Source organism: Tiliqua scincoides, chromosome 4, assembly GCF_035046505.1.
Source record: "Tiliqua scincoides isolate rTilSci1 chromosome 4, rTilSci1.hap2, whole genome shotgun sequence".
In the NCBI taxonomy this organism is placed as follows: domain Eukaryota; kingdom Metazoa; phylum Chordata; class Lepidosauria; order Squamata; family Scincidae; genus Tiliqua; species Tiliqua scincoides.
The window spans coordinates 158,361,793-158,386,857 of record NC_089824.1 but is presented as its reverse complement, the minus strand read 5'-3'; the positions used below and the strand labels follow the sequence as shown (position 1 = coordinate 158,386,857).

General features: G+C 44.2%; 1 protein-coding gene across 1 annotated transcript in view; it reads right to left on the bottom strand.

Annotated features, from left to right (window-relative positions):
• BEND5 (BEN domain containing 5) overlaps nt 1-19,220 on the bottom strand; it is a 1,022,542-nt gene extending 1,003,322 nt beyond the window's left edge. Inside the window, exons 1-2 of the mRNA XM_066625824.1 lie at nt 19,184-19,220; nt 2,560-2,682 (exon numbers count right to left, since the gene is read on the bottom strand). Of these exons, the coding sequence (XP_066481921.1) occupies nt 2,560-2,682; nt 19,184-19,214 (154 nt within the window). The 5' untranslated portion in view covers nt 19,215-19,220. The remainder of the gene's footprint in view (nt 1-2,559; nt 2,683-19,183) is intronic.
• Nucleotides 19,221-25,065: the final 5,845 nt, after the last annotated feature.

Below are 25,065 nucleotides of genomic sequence, written 5' to 3'. Positions count from 1 at the left end.
GGGAGAGAAAAAGATCAGCCCCTGGAGAAGGGTCAGAAGAGGGTCTGTTACAGGCATGGGGTGCTGTTTCAGGGAGGAGGAGGAGAGGCTGCTTGGCTGGAGGAGTTGTGTCTCCCATCCTGCCTGGAATTCCAAGGTCCAGACTTGGATCCTTTGCAAAAAGTCCTTCCTCAAAACTGTCAGGCACTCTGAGGTTTAAAAAAAAGCAACTCCAAATTCTTAGAGGGGCAAATGGGGCTGGGTGGGAGAGGAATGAGTAGGGAAGACACTTCTTGCTCCACCACTTCCTTTGTCTCTGCCACCAACTTGTGTTGGGTCTCCAACCTCCCTGTTGAGTGCACAGGCTGTTGCAGGGGATGAAGGTACATCCTGGAACTGCAGAGGGTAGAAGATAATTCAAGTGTGTGGGAAAGGAACTCCCAGGTGATGAGGGAAGACCAGGCTCACAGCCCAGCCAGTGAAGGAGGCTGAGAAGGCAAACTGCAACTGCCCCCCTCCGCTTGCTAAACCAGTGTGGCTGCTGCTTGTCTCCTGGAAAGACTCTTACTGGGCCAGTAGCCACAGAAGGCAAACAGAGCAACTTCCTGCTTGCTCAACCAGAAAGGACTGGGGCAGCCTGGTCAACCCCGCAACAGTCACACTCCACCCCATACTCCTCCAGACAGCCTATGGGCTGTTTTGTTTTGCTGCCACCACCACTTCTGCTCTTAAGAACATAAGAACCCCACAGGATCAGGCCAAAGGTCCATCTGGTCCAGCTTCCTGCATCTCACAGTAGCCCACCAGATGCCTCCAGGAGCAAACAAGAGACCTGCATCCTGGTGTCCCCCTCCTTGCATCTGGCATTCTGAGGTAGCCTACTTTGAAATCAGGATGTGGTACATGCCCATCACAGCTTGTAACCTGTGATGAATTTTTCCTCCAGAAATTTCTCCAATCTCCTTCTAAAGGCAACTAGGCAAGACACCATTACCACATCTTGTGGCAAGAAGTTCAACAGACTAATGACAGAGAGGAGAGCGGGCGGCTTGGAATGATGACATGCATATAGCTTTGAGCAGTACTATAAACCCAAGAATCTCACAGCTAGTGAAGCAAATGCAAGTACAGCCATTAATTATTAAATAATCTTCTGTATGTGTTATGAATTTAATTGTATTTTTTGTGTGTGGGAGTCCTTGGTGTCTCCAAATTTTGCCTTAGTGATCCCTGAGCTCTTAAAGGTTGGGAAACACTATTCTAATGTCAACCATGTTTCAGCAGAAGAGAGTGCTCACATAGCCCTTGTTTGTCGTGGGTTTTAAAAGCAAACTGTGAAATGTTAATTAGACATAGTCAGACCAGATATAATTTTATCCAAAAAAAAAAAAAAGCACTTATCAGGGGAAAAGCTATACCTCAGTGGTAGAATACAGGCTTTGTGTGAAGAAGCTCCCAGGTTCAGTCTCTGACATCTGCACTTTGGTAGCAGTGGTTTAAGGTTCTTAAAAATCATTACCAATTGGAATAGTCAGTATGGAGCTAGATAAACCAACAGTCTGACTTGGTGTAAAAGACAGCTTCATTTATTCCATATGTCATAGCAAGCTGCACATTAGTTTCTCTCCAGATTGGCTTCTAAGTCAGGACAGACATAATCTTACTGACAAAGTATCTTGCAAATTTGAGAAGTATCCTGCAGCTTTGTCACAGGACAAAGAAACCACATCTTAGTGACAGAGAACATAGCTCTCTCTAACTTAGCAGAAATACTGATGTAAAAGAAAATAATGTAGAAAAGCTCTGAAGTATAGTGTCCTAAGCAGAATCAATGACAGGAAAGGACTTATTTCCCCTAATAGTTTTGCCATTGCAAAACACTTTCAGGTGTGCCATGTATGCACATAATACCAGGGCCTCCGAGAGGAATTTTATCAGGGGGTACAAAGCTTTGTTTGGACTCCTTCCCAAAGGGGGAAGGGATAGAGTGGGGGAGGGTGGGACAAGCAGAGAACCCACAGTTTGGGAACCACTACTCTAGTGTGATCAGAAGTTTGATATACAACTCCTCACCCTGCCAAATATCTCTGAACATGTTTATGCTGTTTCTAGAACCTACCCAGAAATGAATGAAATGCAGCAGTTCCAAGTCAGTATTGTAATCAAAGTAGTCTAACTCAGTAAGAGTTTGTGGTTCTCATTTGAATCACAACTGAGGTAAAACTCCAGATTACCCATGCTTACAACAAGACTTTCCCAGATAGTTCTAGAAATGGATGAATATATGTCCAGCAGCAGACAATCTTCATTGGCACACCATGTCTACAGTGCAACAACAATGCAAACTTTTAACAGATAATGTCTGAACACGACAAGAATAATTCCACTATGTCCCAATCTGGAGAATCCAGAAAAGATAAAAGCAAAAATACAATGTTTATCCAGCTATATGTGCTGAACCTCAGTTTTAGATCATGAATGTTATTTTATATACATTTTAGCTTGTATTGGAAACACGCTCGAGTTTCCTCCAGCTAGAGGTCCTCAGGCATGTTACTTTATACATCACAATTCACTTACCACTTTCAAAGCAGGCATCAAATATAAGATGTCCCTTTCTTGGCTGTCCATAGTAACCTGGTGGAACAGCAGTGTATTTGCTTAAGTTTCCCGTGATAATTTCATCTATTCCTATGTCGCTACCTGTTGCAATAAAAATAAGGAAGTTAATTGGATATTATTGGAAACTGGATACAACACAGTCCAAAGAGACTATCTTCCCTTGCAATTTAATGGTTTATATGTCTGATGGAACATGATATGCAGTCATATCCTATGTTGTTTTTGAAGTAGATTCCATAATATCTGATAAACAACATTTCCCAGTAGCAATGAGATTTCAGACACTAATGATCATGGCAATTGTGTCATTTCCACACTCCTAATAATTAGATCACCCGTTTCCATATTAGATGTTATGTTTTGCATATATCCCACCACCATGTGAGATGCCATTAATTATTTGGGGCAAACCCACAATTGCAGTGGAAACGATGAAGTTCCAAGCTTGCTTGAAGATCCAGCCTCAGCATTCATAATGAAACTTTTTAGATCAATACATTGAGGTAACCTGAATGTCAACTCCCAGATCAAGTGATCAGGAAACTCAGCCAGAGAATCTACTGTACACAAATAGTACCTCCAAGTCTATCACAAACTAGGCACAAGGAACACATAATCCATGTCCAATAAGTTGGATACCAGGTATCTTCTATCAGGTAAGCTATTTCACAGATCATCATAGCTGTGCATCCCCTCTTCTCATCCCAGTCTCAGTACCTACCCTTTAACTGTGTACTGTTCCCTGCTTTATATATGCAAGGTTCAATGACACAAGAGCTCATCCAGAAGAAGCTCGTAGATAAAGGTGTTTGAAAACAGTGTTATTTATTTTACTTAGAAGTGAGCCTATTGTGTTCAGTAAGACTTAGGTTGTAATCCTATCTTACTCATCAGAAACAAACTACTTATAGACTGTTGATATTTGGTTTACTGCTGACCTTACAATCAATAGCAACAATATAAGATCAAATAAATGTCCTGAACATTATGAAACAATAACAATTGGGAAAGATGGACACAATATGCCTGTCAGTTCCCAAGGGACTCACTGCAGGCCCGGATACTGCGTCTTTCCCTTAAATTGCAGGAGATGGTAACAAGCAAGTTATGATAAGGCATCAAAAAGGATAAAGTATTCTTCATCTTCTTAGAACTGTTTTATTTCTTTTCTTCTTCTCAGGCTGTCTCCTAACATTTATAACTCTGAAACTGACATTGGCTAATGTGAAAATTTCATGTTTTTAATGCCTTATCTGATGTTTCTACCTGTTACTATACTTTGAAGTTAATTATAAAACTTGTTAGCCACCTTGGGCATTTGCTTTGGCATGGGAAAGGTGGGATACACATTTCTCAAATAAATAAATCTCAAACTAAATTCAGTACCTTTTCCATCCCAAACTGAATGCACATTTTTCACTAAATTAAACTGATATTCAAAAATTGTGGACTAGCTTCCCTAAAAGAGAGCATGCTCATCACTACTGATTTTATCCTGAAGTGAACAGCCACTTGAAAACATTGCTATGTTCTAAAGAGCATTTTGTTTTCACTAAGACAACAATGAAGTCCAACAGGCCTCACCAGTACCCCGTAGCATCCCAAGTAGCACTTCCAGCTTTATGAGCTTCCTCTAAGAATACAAGCTCTCTTTGTTAATGGAAGGAGTGTTCAGCTTGTACAAAGGATCCTTCTACTTGCTTAAGGGCTCTTTGTAAGACCAGACTATTTCTTCCATTCATAGAGGGCTCTTCCATGCCTGGAGGGAACTGCCAATGATGCAGGAACCCACTGGGATGTGTGATGTCTCTTCCCTTGCAGGAATCCTCATCCATGGGAAGGTGGGAATCCAGTGGACTGCTTCAGGACATGGTCTCCTTCACTCATCATAGTAGGTTTGAACTGCTATATTCCTCAAGAACTTTTAACATGCATGCATGGGCATGTTGTTTCATAGCCTATTACATTACTATCACTTAACAGGATTGCCTTCTTGGTCTCACCCCAAGTGAATGCAATGTCTCAATCTGGGCTGGACCAATGGGTGGGCCTGGCACTCCTGTCTCCCATGGGAGCTACCGTGGTCAGGGTTCTTGAGCTGTGGCTCATGGGTAGCATTACAAAATCTGAGGGCTGGCTGGAGCAGGGTTTGGCTGGCATGGGTCCACAGCATAACTTGTGCCAGTGAGACTGATCTCAGGGCAATCAATTCCACAACCTCCTGACTATTGCTCCAAAGCAGGGGTGCCCAAACCCCTGCCCTGGGGCCATTTGTGGCCCTCCAGGACTCCCAGTACGGCCCTCAGGGAGCTCCCAGTCTCCAATGAGCCTCTGGCCCTCCAGAGACTTGCTGGAGCCTGCGCTGGCCTGATGCAACTGCTTTCAGTGTGATGGCCAACTGTTTGACCTCTCACATGAGCTGTGGAATGAGGGCTCCCTCCATTGCCTGCTGTTTCACATCTGTGATGCAACAGCGGCAGCAGAGGAAAGGCCGGCCTTGCTTTGTGCAAGGCCTTTTATAGGCCACGAGCTATTGCAAGACCTTCATTCATTCATATAAATTCAATCTCTAATGTATTCATTTATGTACATTTATTCAAATTTTAAATGTAAATTAATTCTTTTTTCCCCAGCCCCTGATATAGTGTCAGAGAGAGGATGTGGCCCTCCTGAAAAAAAATTTGGACACCCCTGCTCCAAAGTACTGCACAGCCTTGCTCCTTCCCTCTGGCAGTGCATCATGTTGTTAGCCTCGGCTTGTCTCCCCAGCTTCATGAGGCTTTTTGAAAAGCTGTTCCACCTCCCTGGCAGCCCAAAACACTGCAAAAAGGCTCTGCCTTGCATAGGCAGGGAAATAGCCCTGGAGCCATGGAAGAGGTTCCGCTTGCAAAGGAACAGTAAGACTCCTGGAGCCCCTGAAGTGGGGAAGCGGGGGGGGGAGGGGCAGAAAACCTTTGTAACCAGAACACATGCAGCAAGGTGGAGCACTCTCACTTATACACACACAGGGGCAGGGGCAGTAGTAACAGAGGGGATTGCTTTAAAAAACCCAGGGAGTGTTTGCTGAATTTCCCCCCCCCCTTCAGAATAAGATGGTGCAGGCTCTCTGTGCTCCAGCCTACACAAACAAAACAGCCCAGCAAGCAAGTTTTCCCAGCAAGCCAAAGCATGAGATTTAAGGCTACAATCCGATCCACACTTTCCTGGGAGTAAGCTCCATTGACTAGAATGGGACTTACTTCTGAGTAGGCAAGCATAGGACTGGGTGCTCAGGCTACAATCCTCTCCACATTTTCCTGGGAGTAAGCCCCATTGACTACAACGGGGCTTACTTCTGAGTAGAAATGCATAGGTTCTAGTGTGCGGGGCTCTGCACCCTAATGGCAGGTCCACTACTGTCACTGATCTACTCTTAATTGGCACTGGTTTTCCACACTGACTTTTTCTAGTCTTGGTGAAAACCACATTGGTGGCAGAAAGACTTCAAAGTTCTCCAAACTAGTCAAAAGCATCAAGGTAGTCAATGTATGCCTCCATAACTGAATCCTTCCTGTTTTAAGACACGGTATAAAAGCTCAAATGACACAGGTACTCTACAGGGGCCCCCTTTTGAAATGTCCCTCCCCACACTCAGGGCTGGTATGGGGGCCCTTGTAGTTCTCTGCTCTGTACATGAAAGACAGTTTGCGCCACATATTTTTATATCTGATTAATCAGGCTGAACAAATTGCTTATTTAAAAACTACTGATTCCCCACACAGTTCTTTAATTGGTCAAATTAATTTTAAAAAGGGACTCTTTAGGGGGAACACATTTTTTTCTGATGATAGTTTTTGATGGATTCATAGCTAGAAGTTCCAAGTACCTGCCTTTATACAAAATGCCAACACATACATCACTTGTTTTCATATCATATATCCTAATGACACTTGTGCTATGACTTCTGACAAAATAAGCCATCTAAAACACACACTTCTTTAAAAAGTTGCATTATTTGCAAGAGCCATTAGTTATTTGATTTTTCTCTGCAAACCGCTTTGTGAACTTTTTGTTGAAAAGCAGTATATAAATACTGTTAATACTAATGATGATGATGATGATGACAATTTGCATTAGAAAGCAAAAGGAGGACACTGTTGAAATGGTGTTCCAGTGCTGCTGCTGCTGCAAGAAAACGTATGCAAATAGAATAAGTACCATCCTGCCAATGCTCCCATTTATCCAAAGCAGCAAAAAAATTAACATCTCTGATCAATCTTTTCCCTTACTGTAGTGAAATAGCAGTTATAATTATACCTCTGAAAAAGTCATTCACCTGGAACACTGACACTGAACCTTGCTTTTATTCTGGGCAATACAAGATATTATGTATAGTAAGATTTGTTTTTGTACACATAATTTTAAAGTTCTATAACTTGCTTTCAGCATTTTGGTAAAATAACTTTAAAAAGATAAACAAACCCAAGCCAAAAGTGTATGCAATATGCAAGATAGCTATAATGATTCTCTTTTTATAAAGCAGAAATGAGGGGTCTATATTTGGTGGTATTCACGGTGTTCTCCTCTGGTATACAATACCTCAAATTAGAATCTCCTCAAGGTGAATGAGACTTCAGTATCCAATTTTCACCTTTCCAAGTCAACACAAAATGTTTTGTACATCAAATGTATCACTAACAAATAATTGTCCAGAGTCTTGTAATCCAGCATCCTAGTGTGTTAATCATCCTGGATACTAATAAAGAGGCAAAAATATTGACTTGCAATTATTTTATTCACTCATACATAAATTTAAAAAAATCCTGTTTCTCTTCAAAAGAATTAAAAATAAAGCAATTAAAACAATCAAAATATCAATATAAAATAAAAAAAATGAAAAATGCAGATAAGAGAACCTAACTAACATCACAGAAGTAGAAGAAAATCATAGCTAATCATTTCCAAGAGCCATTTCATCCATAAATGATTTTTCCAACATAAACATAACCTTTGCTTAGGAAAATGCACACTTACCATAAGGTGTAATATGTAAGAGTTGTTGCCCAGTTTGTCTACACAGAGTGAACCATTCATGCTGCACATAGAACATTATGGTAAGTGTTGATTTTTTTCTATGTTAGAAAACTCTACTACATCATAAACTAATGGTCCAGTTCTACCTAAGTGCCACACCAGTGGAGCACATGCTCCACTGCTGCACCAAGCCTTTGCATTATTGCAAAAGTGCCATAAAACCAGAACCTGTCTGCTGTACACAGTACGCAGAAGGGTACTTGCTGCAGTAGGTAAGATGGGTGTAGAGGCAGGGAAAGGTCAGGGAGGGGCAGAATGGGGCAGAGGAGGACAGATTGAGCCCAAGACATGGATCAACTTTCACTTGGAATATCACTGGTGCAGGTCCAAGTCAACCCACAGGGACTGCTGGGGCTTACCCTGATGCAAGATGCGACAAATGTCCCCTTTGCTCAAGAAGATCTCCAGTTGCCAAAATTCCAACACAGGATACAGAGCAGCCTGTGCCAGCACCACTGCATTGGCACAGTGGAATTTAGTTAGGTTTGGGTTGTGAGAATTTGAATTGACTTTCAAAGCAAGCACACAGCCCAATCCTATGCTGCCCCAGTGCCCAGAGGAACAGCGGCACCTAAATTACTGTTGCTATATCCAATGGTGTTGGGCAGCCTCCAGAGACTCCTCGCAGGAAGGGAGCGTTAGCTCCCTTACCCTGGGTAGCAGTGCTGTGTTGGACCCAATGGGTCTCCTCAGAGCTGCACCCACTATTAAGGCCCAATTGTCTCTTCACTCGGCCCAGTTCTGCCCCCAAAAGTCTTATCGCTGACCTGTGGCAATACTTACCTGTGGCCGCTCCAGAGCTGGGTCCTCACCAATTGGTGCTGCCTCAGTACCAGCGGTACACACATTCCACCAGTGGGAAAATGCTTTACGGCACTTTCACAATACCCAGTACCGGTGGGGCAGCACCGGATTGGGCCCTAAGGCAGCAATCTTATACACAGTTAGCTAGGGGTAACCCCAATGAACACTGTGGAATTTACTTCTGAGTAAATATGCAAAGGATTACACTGCAAGTCAAGCATTTACTTATTCAATCAGCTTGTTTCAATAGGTATGTTAAAATTAAAAGTCTTCATGTGCTCTTGTGAAAAATTCACATAATAATATCTATAAATTGAATTGGTATAATCACTTCCATGGCCCAATTCTATCCTCCACTTGTGTTGGTGGACCACTCCGCCAGCACAGGCTGTTGTAAACATGCTGTAAGGCAGGGTGCTCAATAGGTGGATCGCGATCTACCGGTAGATCGCGAGGCAAAATGAGTAGATCGCGGAGTGCCGACCCCCCCCTTCAGGTGCCTCTGGGAGGAAACGCCGGGAGTAAGCCCCATTGCACTCAATGGGGCTTACTCCCAGGTAAGTGTGGCTAGGATTGCAGCCTCACAGCCTAATCCTAGGCATGTCTACTCAGGAGTAAGTCCTGTTATACTCAGTGGGGCTCAAGGTACACCAACATACATTGTACACATAAATGTTATGATGGCGCGAACATTGTAAAAAAAACTCTGGTAGATCTCCGGGCCTTGCTGGGTTTCAAAGTAGCTCTCGAGCCAAAAAAGTGTGAGCACCCCTGCTGTCAGGTATGTTGCTACAATGCATCAGTTCAGAGAGCTGGTGGGAAGGCCTGCGCTGTCCCACCAGTATCAGTGCAAGAAGTGGCACATGCTGGAGCAGGTAAGCCAGTGTAGGGGTGGAATGGGATGGGGGAGGGATGTAACAAAGCAAGGGGAGGGTGGTGACAGGGCCAGGGGATGGGCAGATCACACCCAGGAGGGGGTGAGATCGGTGGCAGCAGCACACGCCATATCCTACCCCCCTTCCCAGGCCTGATACGCTGACACAGGGTAATATAGATTTGCAATGGCTTTTTAGCTAGTGCAAATCTGGGCTACCCCATTGCAGCTGCTTGAGCTGCCTTCCACGTACCTCATGGAGACCTCTAACATGCAAAATCCCCTGCAAGATGCAAGGGAATTGGTCAGAGCTACCTTGGAGAAACAAGCAAACAGAGAGAAGTACACAAGGTCACAGCTTTTCTAAGCCCATTCTAGATGGAAGTCATTGTTTCAACATTGCTTCTGAACCCAGCTTAGGTTAACTGAAAACTCCAAAATCCAGGAAAAAATTTAGATGAGAAGAATTTCAAAAGCAATCCTAAACCTATGCAGATTACTCAGGAATTAAAACAATAGACACATTTCCTTTTAACAGGCAAAATTGCACACACACACACACACACACACACACACACACACACACACACACACACTTTTTACGTAAAAATTATTTCCCTGAAGAAATAAAAGGCAGGTAGCACAATTATTTAACATTTTTGACGTAACTTTTCTATATTTCCCAACTGATTTTATTTTAGAAAAGCTTTGATATTGTTAAGGTAACATAAAATATCTGTTAGTACTTGTTTAACATAGCTGCGTTAAATATATTAAGCGGAAGATCTTACTTTGTTTTATGATATCTTGCACATATGTTTATTGCAATTTACTTTTTAAATGAAATCATTTGAATAATGATTTTGGTATTAGGTTATGCCCATCACTGTACTTTCCTAGAATGGAAAGATCCTCACCTTGCTACTCTGAAGGAAAAGATATCATTTATTCTTACAGAGAAACAGGAGCAAAGTAGACTTTAATAACGCTAAATCAGAAAGAGCAGCTATTACTAAACTATTACTATGGTTGACATCTGCAGACATCAGCATTTTCCACTGGTCTTTGAAAGCGAAAACGGTTTTGAAACCGTCGAAAGAGGGAGCAAATTATTCTAAAATGTGCTTTACTGAAAATAGTGAGAAGTGCTGAAGTCTGCATGCTATATGGTGCTTCAAATAAGTATTATATACTTTAACATCAAGGGCCAAGCACTGTAGGGGTGCCATGAAATTTGTTCCTTCGTCATTTTAGACAGGATCTTTATGTTCCAACTACTGTATTGGTGTGTGCCTCAAAAGTAAGCCTTTGCCCTCTATAGCCTGTCCTTCCTCACTTTCCTAAAAGTAGTCAGGATCTTGTAGAGTGTGAGAGATGTGTAGAGTTGTTGAAGAGGGTATTATTTACTCTGGGCAGGGCCTATGATACACACATCTCACACTCTCTGGATTGCAATAAAGTTAAGAAACTGATTTCTGGAATACAGGTGCACCCTCTCTATTCACAAGTTCAGAACCTGAGGATTTGACTTACCACGGGTTCTGAACCCACAGTGGAAGGTCTCATCTAAGCCCCTGGATGCACCTTCGGTCATGTCCAGGAGGCTTTCTGAGGCAGCGGAGGTCATGTGCAGCCTCTCTGGGCCTCAGAAAGTCCCTTGAGATGTCGGAAGGGCACTTCCAATTTTTACAAAAACTGGAAGTGCCCTTCCAACACCTCCGGGGGGGGGGGTGATTTGATGCCCGAGAGACCACAGGTTCTGGTAATGTTCAGAAATCTGGTGAGTGCCCAGACCCTCTTTCTGCATCCACAGGGGTTCCAGGAATGGAACCCCCATGAATGTCAAGGGCAGCTGTATTTGTTTCAAACACTGCAAAGGAATTAAACCCTAAACCAATTTATTTGATCAAAAACCATATAAAAAGTTACTCTTCTAAACTAAAGCTAAAGACTCCTCAGCCACAGGAAATAAATTCAATACATTTGAATTTTTAACCCATTTTTGCCTGGCCCACAGGTGAACACATTTGTCCCTGTTGCATATATGCAACATTGGACAGAAATGGCTTAATACAGTGAACCCTGCACCAAACATCTACCAAGGCTGCAACATGATATTGTTAATCCATAACTGATATCTAGGAGTGATTCACGGTAGTTAATGGCCAGTAACAGCAAAATGGTCCCAACTAGTAGTTACTAACTACTCTAGTACAATGGCAGCTGGCCAAGCAAGATGTCTCACTTTAGATATCACATTAAGGTGTCTTAACTCCATATGTTAGTAAAATTGGGGTGCAACTAATGGTATGTTCTTCATACTGTTTTACTTGATAGTTTTATTATACATATCCTTTACATTCTTGGTTCAGATGTTCTAAATTATGTATAAGATGTATTGAGATTCATAAGTAGAAGAAAATAGCAAGTTTATTTAACATCATCTTACATTTCTCATATAAATTAGACTTCAATTTTATTCTCATTCATATACTAATAGCAAACTCAGTAATTGGCTCCCTATCAGTTTGTACATAGAATGGAGAAGACTTACTATATACGCAGAAAGTTTAAAATAAAGTTTGAAAATAAAAAGAAACAAACTGAAAACGCAGCTTGATACAGATTGAGCATGCCTGGTGACACTCAAACTCTACAGAATGAGGGGGTTATCTGTTAGTGTTCTACTTTTTCTTTTTTAAAAACTAAGTGGGGAGGGACAAGGCCTGCTTGAGTCTTTAACAAACAGAAGTGGGGAGATTAAATATTTCATTGCAGGACCTCTTCTTGTATATACTAAGAGAACTCAGCTGAGTGCCTATCAAACAGAAAGAACAAAAGGGCCACACCAAAATAAGGAAATGCATACTTGGAGGACTGCCTAGGTATACCAAAGTATATAAATTTGTGAATTATAAGAAAAAGCTTAATGCAGATTGAGCATGCTCAGTGGCCATCAGAAATTATAGAATGTTGAGTTGGCAGTTGGAAAAAGAACCAACAGCAAAACAAGGGGCCTGGGGATGGACAAAGGGAATTGGCCTGCTTGTGTCTTTAACAGCTGGAGGTAGGCATTATGGTTGGGGAGATGCAACAATTTGTTCCAGTACTCCTTTTTTCCATACAGTGGTACCTCGCATAACAAATGCCCCGCGCAGTGAAAAACTCGAAGAACGAAAGCTTTTTGTGAAGTCTGCTAACTCGCACAACGAATTTTTATGACCCGTGCTTCGCAAGACGAATTTTTGTTTTGTTTTGGTTTGACTTAAGGGGGGGGGGGGATCTTCATGCCAGTTTATGATCCCGTCCACCCTAGTAAGGGGCGGATCTTCATGTCAGTTTATGATCCCGTCCACCCTAGTAAGGGGCGGATCTTCATGTCAGTTTATGATCCCGTCCACCCTAGTAAGGGGCGGATCTTCATGTCAGTTTATGATCCCGTCCACCCTAGTAAGGGGCGGATCTTCATGCCAGTTTATGATCCCGTCCACCCTAGTAAGAGGCGGATCTTCATGTCAGTTTATGATCCCGTCCACCCTAGTAAGGGGCGGATCTTCATGTCAGTTTATGATCCCGTCCACCCTAGTAAGGGGCGGATCTTCATGTCCGTTTATGATCCCGTCCACCCTAGTAAGGGGAGGATCTTTATGTAAGTAAGTCCCATTGTGCTTGCTCCCAGGAAAGTTTGCACAGGATTACAGCCTTCAAACTCCCCACTCATCGCTCCCCCCCATCGCATCCCCCCCATCGCTTATTCACCCTCTCACTGCCCCATTTCCTTCACGTTCCCCCCCATGATCATGGCAAAAGCAAGCAATTGAGTGCAGCTGCTCTGTCCTCCCCAGCTTAGAGCACAATCCTGTGTGTGTCTCCTCAGAAGTAAATCCCATTGTGCTTACTCCCAGGAAAGTGTGCACAGGATTACAGCCTTCAAGCTCCCCACTCAGCATCCCCCCCCCCCGTTTTTGAAATTCTCTGTACAGTATGTATGCTTTTAAAGAGCACTTAATAAACACTTTGTAAACCAAATTTGACTTTGTTCTGACTTTTCTTGCCCATAGGAACGCATTAATTAAATTTCAATGCATTCCTATGGGAAACCGCGCTTCGCAAAACGAAAAACTCGCATAACGAAAGGACTCGCGGAACGATTAATTTCGTTATGCGAGGCACCACTGTATTTGTAAACTACTCATCCACTAAGATCTAACTAAAGAGCAGTATTTTAAAGGATAGCTTCTTGCCATACATCTACCCATGTTACAGCACTCTGCATTCAAAAAGTATAAGCAAATTCCTGCCATTTCAGGGCTTGAAAAGTTGAGTTCATGTCATGAGTGCGTCAATTTTTGTTGGGACACAAAATTGACAGGGCAGATTAGGCTATGGGCATCAAGAGTTAAACAAGCTGCTACTGGGGGGGGGAGCATTTCTAACCAATCACCATTATAACCAAACTCCTTGGCATTTATAAACCAGGCAGCAGCCTCTGGAGCCTCTAAAAGTTTTTGGAACCGCTGGTCTAGCACCATGTAACAACTAGATCTAGAAGCTTATTGTGACTCCTTAGTAATGGTGAAATAAATAAAATATATAGATACTGTACTTTGGACTTTATAGTACCTTCTCATGACATTTATTTATAAAAAGTTCTACCTCCTGCCTTCAACACAGCAATCAAAATAGTTTATTAAAAAATTGAGTAGCTGCACATTAAGGATGTTTTTCTTCTTTATAAATCACTCTACAGAATTCAGCAAGTAATTTTAGATTATCTAAGATAAGCACAAGCAATTTGGGAAGCATTTGGTGATCAGTAAAATTAAAGCCAGTCACTGAATAGTATATGTCAAAGGAAAGAGCATACATATCAGCAAAGGCTGTCAAGGAAGGCTGCTCTTAGGATCAGAGCTCTGTGGTTCTCTACTTTAAGGCAGGGGTGTCCAAACTTTTTGGCAGGAGGGCCACATCATCTCTCTGACACTGTGTCAGGGCGGGGGGGGGGGAATTAATTTACAATTCAAATTTGAATAAATTTACATAAATTTACATAAATGAATATATTAGATGGAACTTATATGACTGAATGAAGGTCTTGCAATAGCTCAGGGCCTACAAAAGGCCTTGCACAAAGCAAGGCTGGCTTTCCTTTGCTGCTGCTGCAGCATCATAGACGTGAAATAGCAAGCAGTGGAGGAAGCCCTCGTCCCACAGCTCATGCAAGAGGTAGAACAGTTGCCCTCACGTTGAAAGCAGTTGTGTTGGGTCAGCACGGGCTCCAGCAAGTCTCTGGAGGGCCAGAAGTTCATTGGAGACTAGGGGCTCCCTGAGGGCCGGATTGGCAGTCCCTGAGGGCCACAAGTGGCCCTCGGGCCAGTGTTTGGGCATCCCTGCTTTAAGGAAATATGATTACAGCCCTAAACACTTCCCAATGAGGTTAATAAAATAATTCTTTTGCTAAGGACTCATGGTGTTCTGAGTTTAAAGAACTTTCCTCCAGATAAAGTAAGTCACATCAACAGAGCTAAGAAGAGAAGCAAGATATCAGACTAGGAAGCTCTTAAGTAAAGTTAGGGCACAATCCTAACTAACTTTCCAGCACCAAGGTAATGGCAATGCAACTCTGAGGTAAGGGAACAAACATTCCCTTACCTTAAGGAGGCCTCCATGACTGCCTCCCAACTGCAGGATGCAGCATATGCCCCACTGGCACAGCTATGCCAGCACTGAAAAGTTGGTTAGGATTGCGCCCTAGGTCTTGGTCAGTTATGTTTTGTTTTAGACTCCAAGTGTAAAATGCAAGGATTTTTCCACATGATCAAAAAAAGTGAGCTCCTATTGCATTTTAGGCTTCCAAGGATACTCCCACAAGTCTCTTTTAAAAGACAGCAGCAATGTACCACATTCACACATAATGCAAATTATGTATGACCTTGTTGCAGAGGAGGGCAACTCAACTGTTCTTTCACCACAGTCCCAATAAAAAGCAAAGTTAATGAATTTGAAAGACTGTGCTGCAAAGTAGGTGGTGGAGACTAGCACTCCCATGCTTAATTTGCACTGTAAGGTAGCATTTGTTTTTGAAGAATGAGAAGAGGATTTTTAAAGGTTCATAGGGTATGAGCACAGTATAAGGAACCTACATTACAATAATTGCACAAACACCATCAAAATAAGTCCTGGTGACACACAATCACATTCAACAAAGCACTCACAAATGGTACAAGGGTAAAACCTCTATGTTACCAGCACTCAAAGTGCAATATTTTGTTATTAGGAAAATATAATATCTTTGTAAAAGCAGGGCTTTTTTTCTAATGGAACGCGGGGGGACGGAGTTCCGGCACCTTTTTGCAGGGGCCCCTCCCCTTTGGAGGCATTCTAGGAGGGGGGAGCAAAACAGAGGGATTTGCTGGGTGGGTGCTGGGGGGTGCAGGGTGGGCAGGCGCCTGGCCCCTGCCTGACCGCACAACGACCCCCTCCTGCCCCCATCTCCAAGCTCTCGCCTGAGCCCAGCCCACCTCCCTTCCCCCCCGCGCTCTGCTTCCCCGCGCAGCTTCCAAGCCGGTGGAGGGCGCGGGGGACATGCGCCGACACCAAGGAGGAGGACGGACAGCCAGCCAGCCAGGGAGACAGGCTGCGGCACCCACAGAACGCTCAGGTACTGGCTTGGCGGAGGAGGAGGGGAAGGAAGCTGGCTGGTGCAGCCCCCGTGCCAATCTGCAGCACGAGTCTAGACGTGTCTACTCAGAAGTAAGTCTCATTGTGCTCAATGGGGCTTGCTCCTGGGAAAGAGTGCATAGCCTTGCAGCCTGAGTAGACAGGCAGAGGAGGGACTCTGAGGCTGCAGTCCACTCCACACCTTCCTGGGAGGAAGCCCCACTGACTCTAGTGGGACTGACTTCTGAGGAGACAGGCAGAGGAGGGGCTCTGAGGCTGCAGTCCTCTCCACACCTTCCTGGGAGGAAGCCCCACTGACTCTAGTGGGACTGACTTCTGAGGAGACAGGCAGAGGAGGGGCTCTGAGGCTGCAGTCCTCTCAACACTTTCCTGGGAAGAAGCCCCACTGCCTCTAATGGGACTGACTTCTGAGTAGACAGGCACAGGATTGGGCCCTGAGGCTGCCATCCTATCCACAGTGAGCCCCATTCAATATAATGGAACTTACTTCTGAGTAGACATGCACAGGATTGGATTCTAAGGCTGCCATCCTATCCACAGTGAGCCCCATTCACTAAAGTGGACTTCTGAGTAGACATGCATAGGATTGGGCTCTTATGCTGCAATCCTAGGCACTTTCCTGGGAGTAAGTTCCATTGACTAGAACAAGACTTACTTCAGAGTAGACATACCTAGGATTGGGCTCTTAATCCTGGAAGAGATATATATCTGCACCCGTTTTCACATGCTAAAGGCAGGTGAAAAGGGATTCTACGTGTATACAACGTGCTGTCCAGCCTTGCCAGAGATCCTCCTCATCCTTCCCCCACAAGCATGCCCTCCGCCAGCCAGCATTTGCAGCTCCTCTCCAGCAATGCACAGCAGCTGCTCAGGGCAGCAGAGAACATACAACTGCATGCCAAGCGCCTTCCCAAAGTATTCTGATACCTGAATTAGACCATATTTAATCCCTTGTTTGCAAACGTAGCTGTTTCTATGTGCACCTAAGAACCCCTCTCGTGTAAGAATTCCTTTTTTATTCTTACTCCCACAGTTGCTTAGAGTAATTTTACTACATGGAACTCATGTAAGCCATTTTTTGGGAATCCATTCACTGCTTCCTCTCCTCAAAGTAGTGCCACACTACATACTACATGCTACAAGTGCACCTGTACAGTATTTTTCCCCTTGTGTAGAAAAAGTAGCTAGGGGGAAGGGGATGTGGAGATTGACAGCCCAATCCTATGCATGTCTACTCAGAAGTAAGTTCATCTTTAGGGGGAAGCACATAAAAAATATTTTATTTCTCCAATAAAAAATGGTTTAAAAATGAATGAATGAATGAATGAATGAATGATTAACAAGTTGTGAGTTCCTGCACCTTTTCTTTTACAAAAAAAGCACTGTATAAAAGAATTGCTATCCTGAGGGGGAAAATGATCTGGTGACTCTGAAGTATATAACCAACTCTTCATTTACTACATACACACACACAAATCATCTTCAAATTAAAGCTGTGAGTGCAAATAACCTTCTGTGAGGAGTGGTATAATGGTAGAACAAAGTTATTCATGCTGTCTTTCTGCATTTCTACAAGCCCAATGCTGAGCTCATAGTGCTGGCTTACTGCCTGTGCGCACTGTCACAAACATGCCATAAGGTACATCTGCAGGCCCTAGCACCAGGCGGGTGCCAGTGGTAGCCCAGCACCAGCTTGCGATGGGCTAGCACCAGGCAGGCACCCAAGCTCCGCCCCTCAGCAGTCATGTGGACCACCGAGCATAGGAGAGGTGTGGAGGCGTTCAGGGGAGAGGGCAGGTAGGAGGTGTGCCGGGGGAGGGACCTGAAAGGGAGGGAGACAGGACTGGTGGAGCTTCTGCCTGACATGAAGACACTAGATTGACCTTTTGGTTGGCAGTGAATCGAGTAGCCCCATTGCAGGGCTACTCTTTATCAAGGGGAAGGGGACAAAAGTCCCCTTCTCTGGGGGAGCCGCCAGCAGCTGCCTGGGGCGTGCAAACAGGTGGCAGCCATTTTTGGTGCCACCGAAGCACTGAGCACGAGGCAGCTCAGGATTGGGTTGCAAGTTCAGTACTTCAGACTACTGACTAGTCTGTTGAAACTTAAACTGTGCTGTATTCACAGATACACTTAGGGCCTTCCAGAAACAGACAAGAATCTAAAACTGAAGGTTGTATCTGATTAATTTTAGTATAGATTGGATTAGAAATTGCTACAAAGTTTGAGGCAAAATAGCTGCAAACAATGCTAAGTTCATGCTTCTATAAGGCTGTATTTACCTTTGGATAACTAGCTCTTGCAACTCTGGGCAAAGACAGTGCACCCTGATGAAGTTAGCTGTCTCTCTTCTGCGCAAACTTCCCTCAACCCCATTCCCTTCTTCTGCACTCTACTTGATTAACATTCTTATCCCCCATGTTGAGTTCCCACAAAATTACAGCTGCCTGTGCTATTTTGGGGGGAGGGGACAACAATGATGCCCCTCTTCTTTCCTGCTGCTTTTAGATACTCGAGCAATGTCAGCATAGTGTTTAAGCTGTAATCCTGTGGGTCTGACTTTCAGGTAAACATACATGGGGTTTGACCATACATTGGGGGGGGGGGGCTTTAAACATGGCCAGCTCCTCTAGCCTATCTTTAGGAACAAACTGCAGCTTTGGCATCCATTGCAACCTTAGGCTGCAATCCTCTGCACACTTACCTGGGAGTAAGCCCCATTAACTATAATGGAGCTTACTTCTGAGCAGACATGCGTAGGAATGGCTTGTCAGGCTGCAATGCTACCCACACTTACCTGGGAGGAAGCCCCACTGACTAGAACGGGGCTCCCTTCTGAGTAGGCATGCCTAGATAGCCCGCAACATGGGGTGGGAAGGAAGGAAAGCAGCACCCCGGGCGTCCCGCCTCCCCTCAGGAGAGTCCCCTCCCCGCTGGCGAATGCGGCGGCGCTTCTCCCCCCAGAGGGGCCCGGCCTCTCAAACCCCTGTTGGGATATGCCTCATCCCCCCAGGGACGGAAGGGCGCCCTCCTCGTCCCCGCAGGGCTCCCCACAGACAAGGTCGCTCCGCGCCACGCAAGGGGCCGAGGCGCCCTCAAGGTCACGTCCCTTCTCTCCCAGGCCCCCCCGGGACTGCCTCTGCCAGAACTGACCCGTGTCGGCCGTCTTGCTCCTCTCCGCCATGTTTGTTTTCATTCCTCCGTTCGCTCCCCCTCCCTCCGCGAGACGCCGTCTGAGCGTCACCATGGCAACAGACGTCACCGCCCGGGGAGTCCCGGAGGCCCCCCCCGCCGGACGGAGGCAGAGGCGACGCGCCCCGCGCAGAAAGGGGCAGAGAGGCGGGACCCCAGCTCTGAGTCTCACTGGCGAGGCCCGTCGCTCAGCGTGGGTGGGTGCTCGCTTCCAAGCACACGCGCGACAGGACCCACTCCAGCGCGAGGGTGTCCTGCTGAGGCTGCACTCCTGTCCACACTTACCTGGGAGCAAGCCCCCTTGACTCCAATGGGACTGACTTCTGAGTAGACATGCGTAGGAGTGGCCTGTCGGGCTGCACCCCCATCCAAACTTTCTAAGCTGGGACTAACCATTGACTCTAACGGGACAACTCCGAGTAGACATGCGTAGGATGGGGCGGAGTCCCACTGAGTTCAGGGGGTTTTACTCCATAGTAAGTGTATATAGGTTTGTAGGCATACTTGGGAGTAAACGCCAGTGGAACTTACTTTCGAGGAAATATACCTAAGCTCAGGCTGCACAGGAGAGAGAGAGCCATCCAAATCCAGTTGCACACATGTACGTGTATGAGGAGAAGAGGTGGGGGGGCGCACTTGTTCCCCTCTGAGCATCTCCTGAGGAAAGAAATACCCCCGCAATTCTCTTCTTTTTCAGCGTTACCAGATACAAAGGGGGGCACAAGGTGCCTATACCTTTAACCATTGTGCAAAAGAAGGAATTTGGGCAGGTTCGGCTCAACAGGGAAGAGTTTAGAAAACTGCACCTGCCCAAATTCCTGCTTCTGTACAAAGTGATTTTCAACTTTTTTCACCTCACAGAACACTGACAAGGTGTAAAAATTATCAAGGCACACCACATTGCTGGCATGGGGATCACATCCCCCAATGACTTTCTTAATAAATGACATTCCACAAACCGCTGTGGCACACCTGTGGACCATTCAGGTCACCAATGTGCCGCAGCACACTGGTTGAAAATTCCTTGTATAAGCACTCTGGCCTCCATTGAACCTGGTACCCTGTTCTAATTTTGACCTCATGAATAAATGTTGGCAAATGAAAGACATCCTACCCCCCTTCCCTGGTCTAAAAATTGGTGAAAGATCCCAGAGAGATTATTACACATAAGCTGTAAAGCTCATTAAAGTGAGGCTAACCCACAAGAGGAGATGATCACAGGTAATACATTCCTGGTTTCTCCCACTCAAGAGGACTTGGCTGTATGGCATACAAATGATGCAATGTAGCTTCTTGAAGTGGTCAGGTGGCTCACCATTGAGTTGCTCCATGAGCCCCAAGTTTAGTTTGGAAGAAAATGGTGCTTGATGGGAATACAAGTATGGGGGTATAGTTTCCAGATAGCAGGTTACATCTATCTGGGAAGAACATAGTCCAGATGCAAATACTTTGCATTTACACCAGAGGAAGTAACCCTGATTTCTTTTCAGTCATTAAAGTCAGTGTTTCCCAGGCTATGAGCCATGGAAACCTCTCAAAAACCCCACTGCGCTATACAATGTATAGGACTGTAGCCCTAACTGGAAGCCACAGCCAATAGTCCAGTAGATCAAGGGAAACACCAGTTGAAAAAGTTTGGGAACCACTGCTTAAAATGATTACACAAGAACTATAGTTTACCCATAAGCATTTCAAAATAGAACGACTAGTTACAAAACTTAGACTCTGTCTCTGTCTCTCACTGGATATTGGCAAGCCCATAGTAGCGCTCCTTCCTGCCTGATAGTTGCAAGATACTACTGCACAATAGAACCTGAGCAATCATGTGAACACACCATGACAAAAACTCTCTCAAATGTTAATTTACCCATAAATATTTTATCACTGTTACTGAATGACTTTGAACCCAGATCTTTTGTGGATTAAAAGCCCAAGGCTCTGTTCACAGGATTACACTGGTAGTGTTCAGACATATCCATATCTTGTGTTACTGCCCTGCTCTTCAAACACTTTTTTAGACCCAATTTTGTCTGTCCTCTCTGGTTCACCCGATGATTTCTTGCATTCTCTCCTGGAAGATACCTCTGTGGCTATCACTGATTTAGTCACTGACTATTTGCTAGTTGTTATAAGAAAACTATCTTCATGTGTCCCATTAACTTAAATTTTTATGCTGTGGATAGAACCCTGATGTATAGTCTGTGTTTCTTGTACCCATTATAAACTGTCTTAATGCCAATAAAGGTTCTTGAAATTGAATTGACTTCCTATAATAAGGGTACCTCAAAGATAAAGCTTTATGAATTGTACCAATATTTCTCAGCAAACCTAATGATCTAATTTTATTCATACATAAAATATTCAGTTTATAAATTGATTTGTAAGGGACAGGAAATGACTTTTTCAGAACATGTGTTTGCAATCAGGAATGACTTGAATTGGGGAAGATCTGCCACCCTCGTTAGTATGAACACCATCCCTCCATTAAAAAAAAACTCAGGTGCACTGACATATGAGGGCCCCTCACCGCTGCAGTTGCTGCCACCTCCTCTTTGTCCACCTGGCTACTTAGGGAAACATCTAAGGTGAGGTGAGGGAGGTGAGACAAAGCATGGCAATCCAGAGCATCCATTTTGTTTGAAACAGGCCTTATGGAGCAAGCAGCACCAAAGCTGAAGGGAAGAGGAAGGAGGCATGGGGGGGGCTTTCACCTCCTCCTTGCCCACCTGGTTTTCTTGCTGAGCAGTCAAGAGAGAGAAGTAGGTGGAATAATCCTACACCTCCATGGGGGGGGGGCAGCTATCTACTAAGGTTTGCCCCCCAATGGGAGCGCTTTAACAAAAATGAGCTATTTTGCCCGTGCAATAGTACATTTTCAGGGAGTGGAAACAAGCCCTCAGCAAACAAGGAATTCCTTCTAAATTCCATGGTTCCCCTGCCATGTTCTCAGTTTTCCCCTTCTTAGCATTTTCACTGACAGTGCTACACCATTGTAAGGGTTATATGATGATAGTAATCTACTTCCAGAATAATTGTATCACTCTGCTAACATGAATTTCTTCCATCTATGTAGTTTTGTGCTTTATCAGTGCAGGAGGATACAGCCCCAAATCCTAACCAACTTTCAAGCCCTGGCAAACTGTGCCAATGGGACATGTGTTGCACCCTGCAGTTGGGTGGCAGTCACAGAAATCTCCTCAAGGTAAGGAAATGTTTGTTCCCTTACCCCAGAGCTACATCACCCTCACCTTGGTGCTGGAAAGGTGGTTAGGATTGTGACCTTAAGAAATAACCTATTCCTGCATGGCAAACACAGCTCACTGATAGGGTTGCTCTGGAAGAGACTTGAAGAAAATATCAGGCATTTACTGACCACACATTCTTACTGGGCATTTGCGTATAAACTTCTACCTCACAGCAAGATTAGTCAGATGGATCCTTGCTGATCATGTAGCAGTTTTCTTTTTGCATTTTTATCTGCTAAACATCTCTACACACTCTAAAAGTGCCATCTATGTGGGGAAGATGAATAGCTGAGTCAGCTCTGCTGGGATTTTAGCATGTGGGTCAAGTGAATTTAGGAATTTCAAGCATGAGGCTCACAGCTAAACAAGAAAAAATGTATAACTCTGTTCTGAGTGAGATTTAATGCAGTAATGGAAAGCTCCTTTGATTATAGGACGATCTCCTTTAAAAAGAATTTGACTATAGTTACAAAATAGTTGGCAGTAAGCATTAATCCTTAAAGGAAAAGGGGAGCAATCATACAATATCATGTGTGTATTGTGTCTTACAGAGCTAAAGAGAGGGGAACAGATTTCTGTTTAGAAGATCTTATAATCTGCATTCTCACAAAAAAGAAAGAGAAATAGGAAACTTTGTGATTATCTGTGAATTTATTTTTTTCAAAGTTAGTCTGTCACCTTGAGGACACTGTGTCTAAGCAGGTGTAATTATACCAGTTCCAGAGGTCAAAGGACTAACCGGTATCCCCCAGCCTACCAACAATGAAAAAACCTTGCAAACTGAAACAACAACCCAACTGAGTGTGTAATGAGAACAATGCCCTTTATGAGCAGAAGGATGCAGAATGCATAGTGGAGAAGTTACCAACTGGGACCCAAACAAGCACAGCTAAGGAAACCTAAACCCCTATGCCATGGCGTCTGAAAAGCAATGTAGTCTCCATATATCGGACCTTTCCCCTAAACAGAGAGGCCAGTCTGAATCACCATCTCTGAGAAGAATGAAATAGGTAAGTACAGAATTTCCCACCTTCCCCATGGGGACAGACATTCAGGGTACAATCCTATCCACACTTTCCTAGAAGTAAGCCCCATTGACTATAATGGGACTTACTTCTGAGCAGATGTGCCTAGGATTGGGCTCTCAATCTACTTGGACATATAAAATAACAGTTCATCCCAAGCAGGGTAAAAGACCCTTTTATACAGATTGAGCCATGTGCCTATATAACTCTCTGAAAGATTTTTCTAATAAATGTCACTCTGCCAAGGTTTAGCTTATTTTGTCAGATGAAGGTGTGCATGGACATTTAGGTAACTGCTCTGCATTTAGATAACTGCTCTCTTCCATTGGTACCCTATTACAAAAAAGCTTCAGTGCTGGCTGCACTTTTAATAGGGTGGGCCAAAATACCACCTGGGTTTCAGGATCCTGCAGCAACACATTACAAAACTGTTGGTTTAGGATGCTAATCAGAAGGTTTTGAATTCTTCTGCTGAGCTCTGCTGTTATGGAGATATTTTCCCCTCATGGGTCCTCTTTAGAAGCTGAACTGTTTCTTTTCTTTCTGTTTATGTAGATTGTGGCCAAACTGTTGTCTCTTTCTGACTGGTATGTTTTCTTCTTGAACTTCCTGGAAGTGGGCAAGATGTTCAAGTTGCAATTCTATGCACACTTACCTGGGAGTAAGCCCTATTAAACATAATGGAACATGCCTACTTTGGAGTAGACATACCTAGGATGATGCTATAAGGCTGGCCAAGGTTCAAAAGAGCTTGGATGTCAGACTGCATTGCTGTGATTCAAAAGGAGAACTTCAGACATCTTCATGAATTTGCAGCTGTCACAGCAGCAATGACTATTGAGTAATATTTAAGATGGAAATCAACCAAAATAATCACCTAGATACCCGCCTATAAGTTGACCCCACAGATAAGCCGAGGGCAAGTTTTGAGCCAACAATCATGGAATTTTCTATGACCCTCAGATATGTTGGGGGTTAAACTTAGGGGGGGTGTCTGACTATAGTTTTGTCTGATTTTACTCGAGGCCAGATCCTGAAAAATAACCCACCACTAATTGTTACCTAAGAACTGTAGTCTCTAATTTATTAAAAACACAGTAAAAGATCATAAGATACATTTTTATTCTTTTTAAATTCTGGTCTTCATCACCTTTTTGTAAGCACTATCAAAGTGGACTGTAAACAACATACCAGTAAAACAGTGGTTCCCAACCTGGTATTCATGTACTCCCAGGGACACTCAACAGGACCTTTATTTGTATTGGCAACCTTCAGTCTCGAAAGACTATGGTATCACGCTCTGAAAGGTGGTTCTGGCACAGCGTCTAGTGTGGCTGAAAAGGCCAATCCGGGAGTGACAATCCCTTCCACACCGGGAGCAAGTGCAGTCTGTCCCTGGTCTGTCTCCCTGGCTATGGGCCTTCCTTCTTTGCCTCTTAGCCTCAGACTGTTGGCAAAGTGTCTCTTCAAACTGGGAAAGGCCATGCTGCACAGCCTGCCTCCAAGCGGGCCGCTCAGAGGCCAGGGTTTCCCACTTGTTGAGGTCCATCCCTAAGGCCTTCAGATCCCTCTT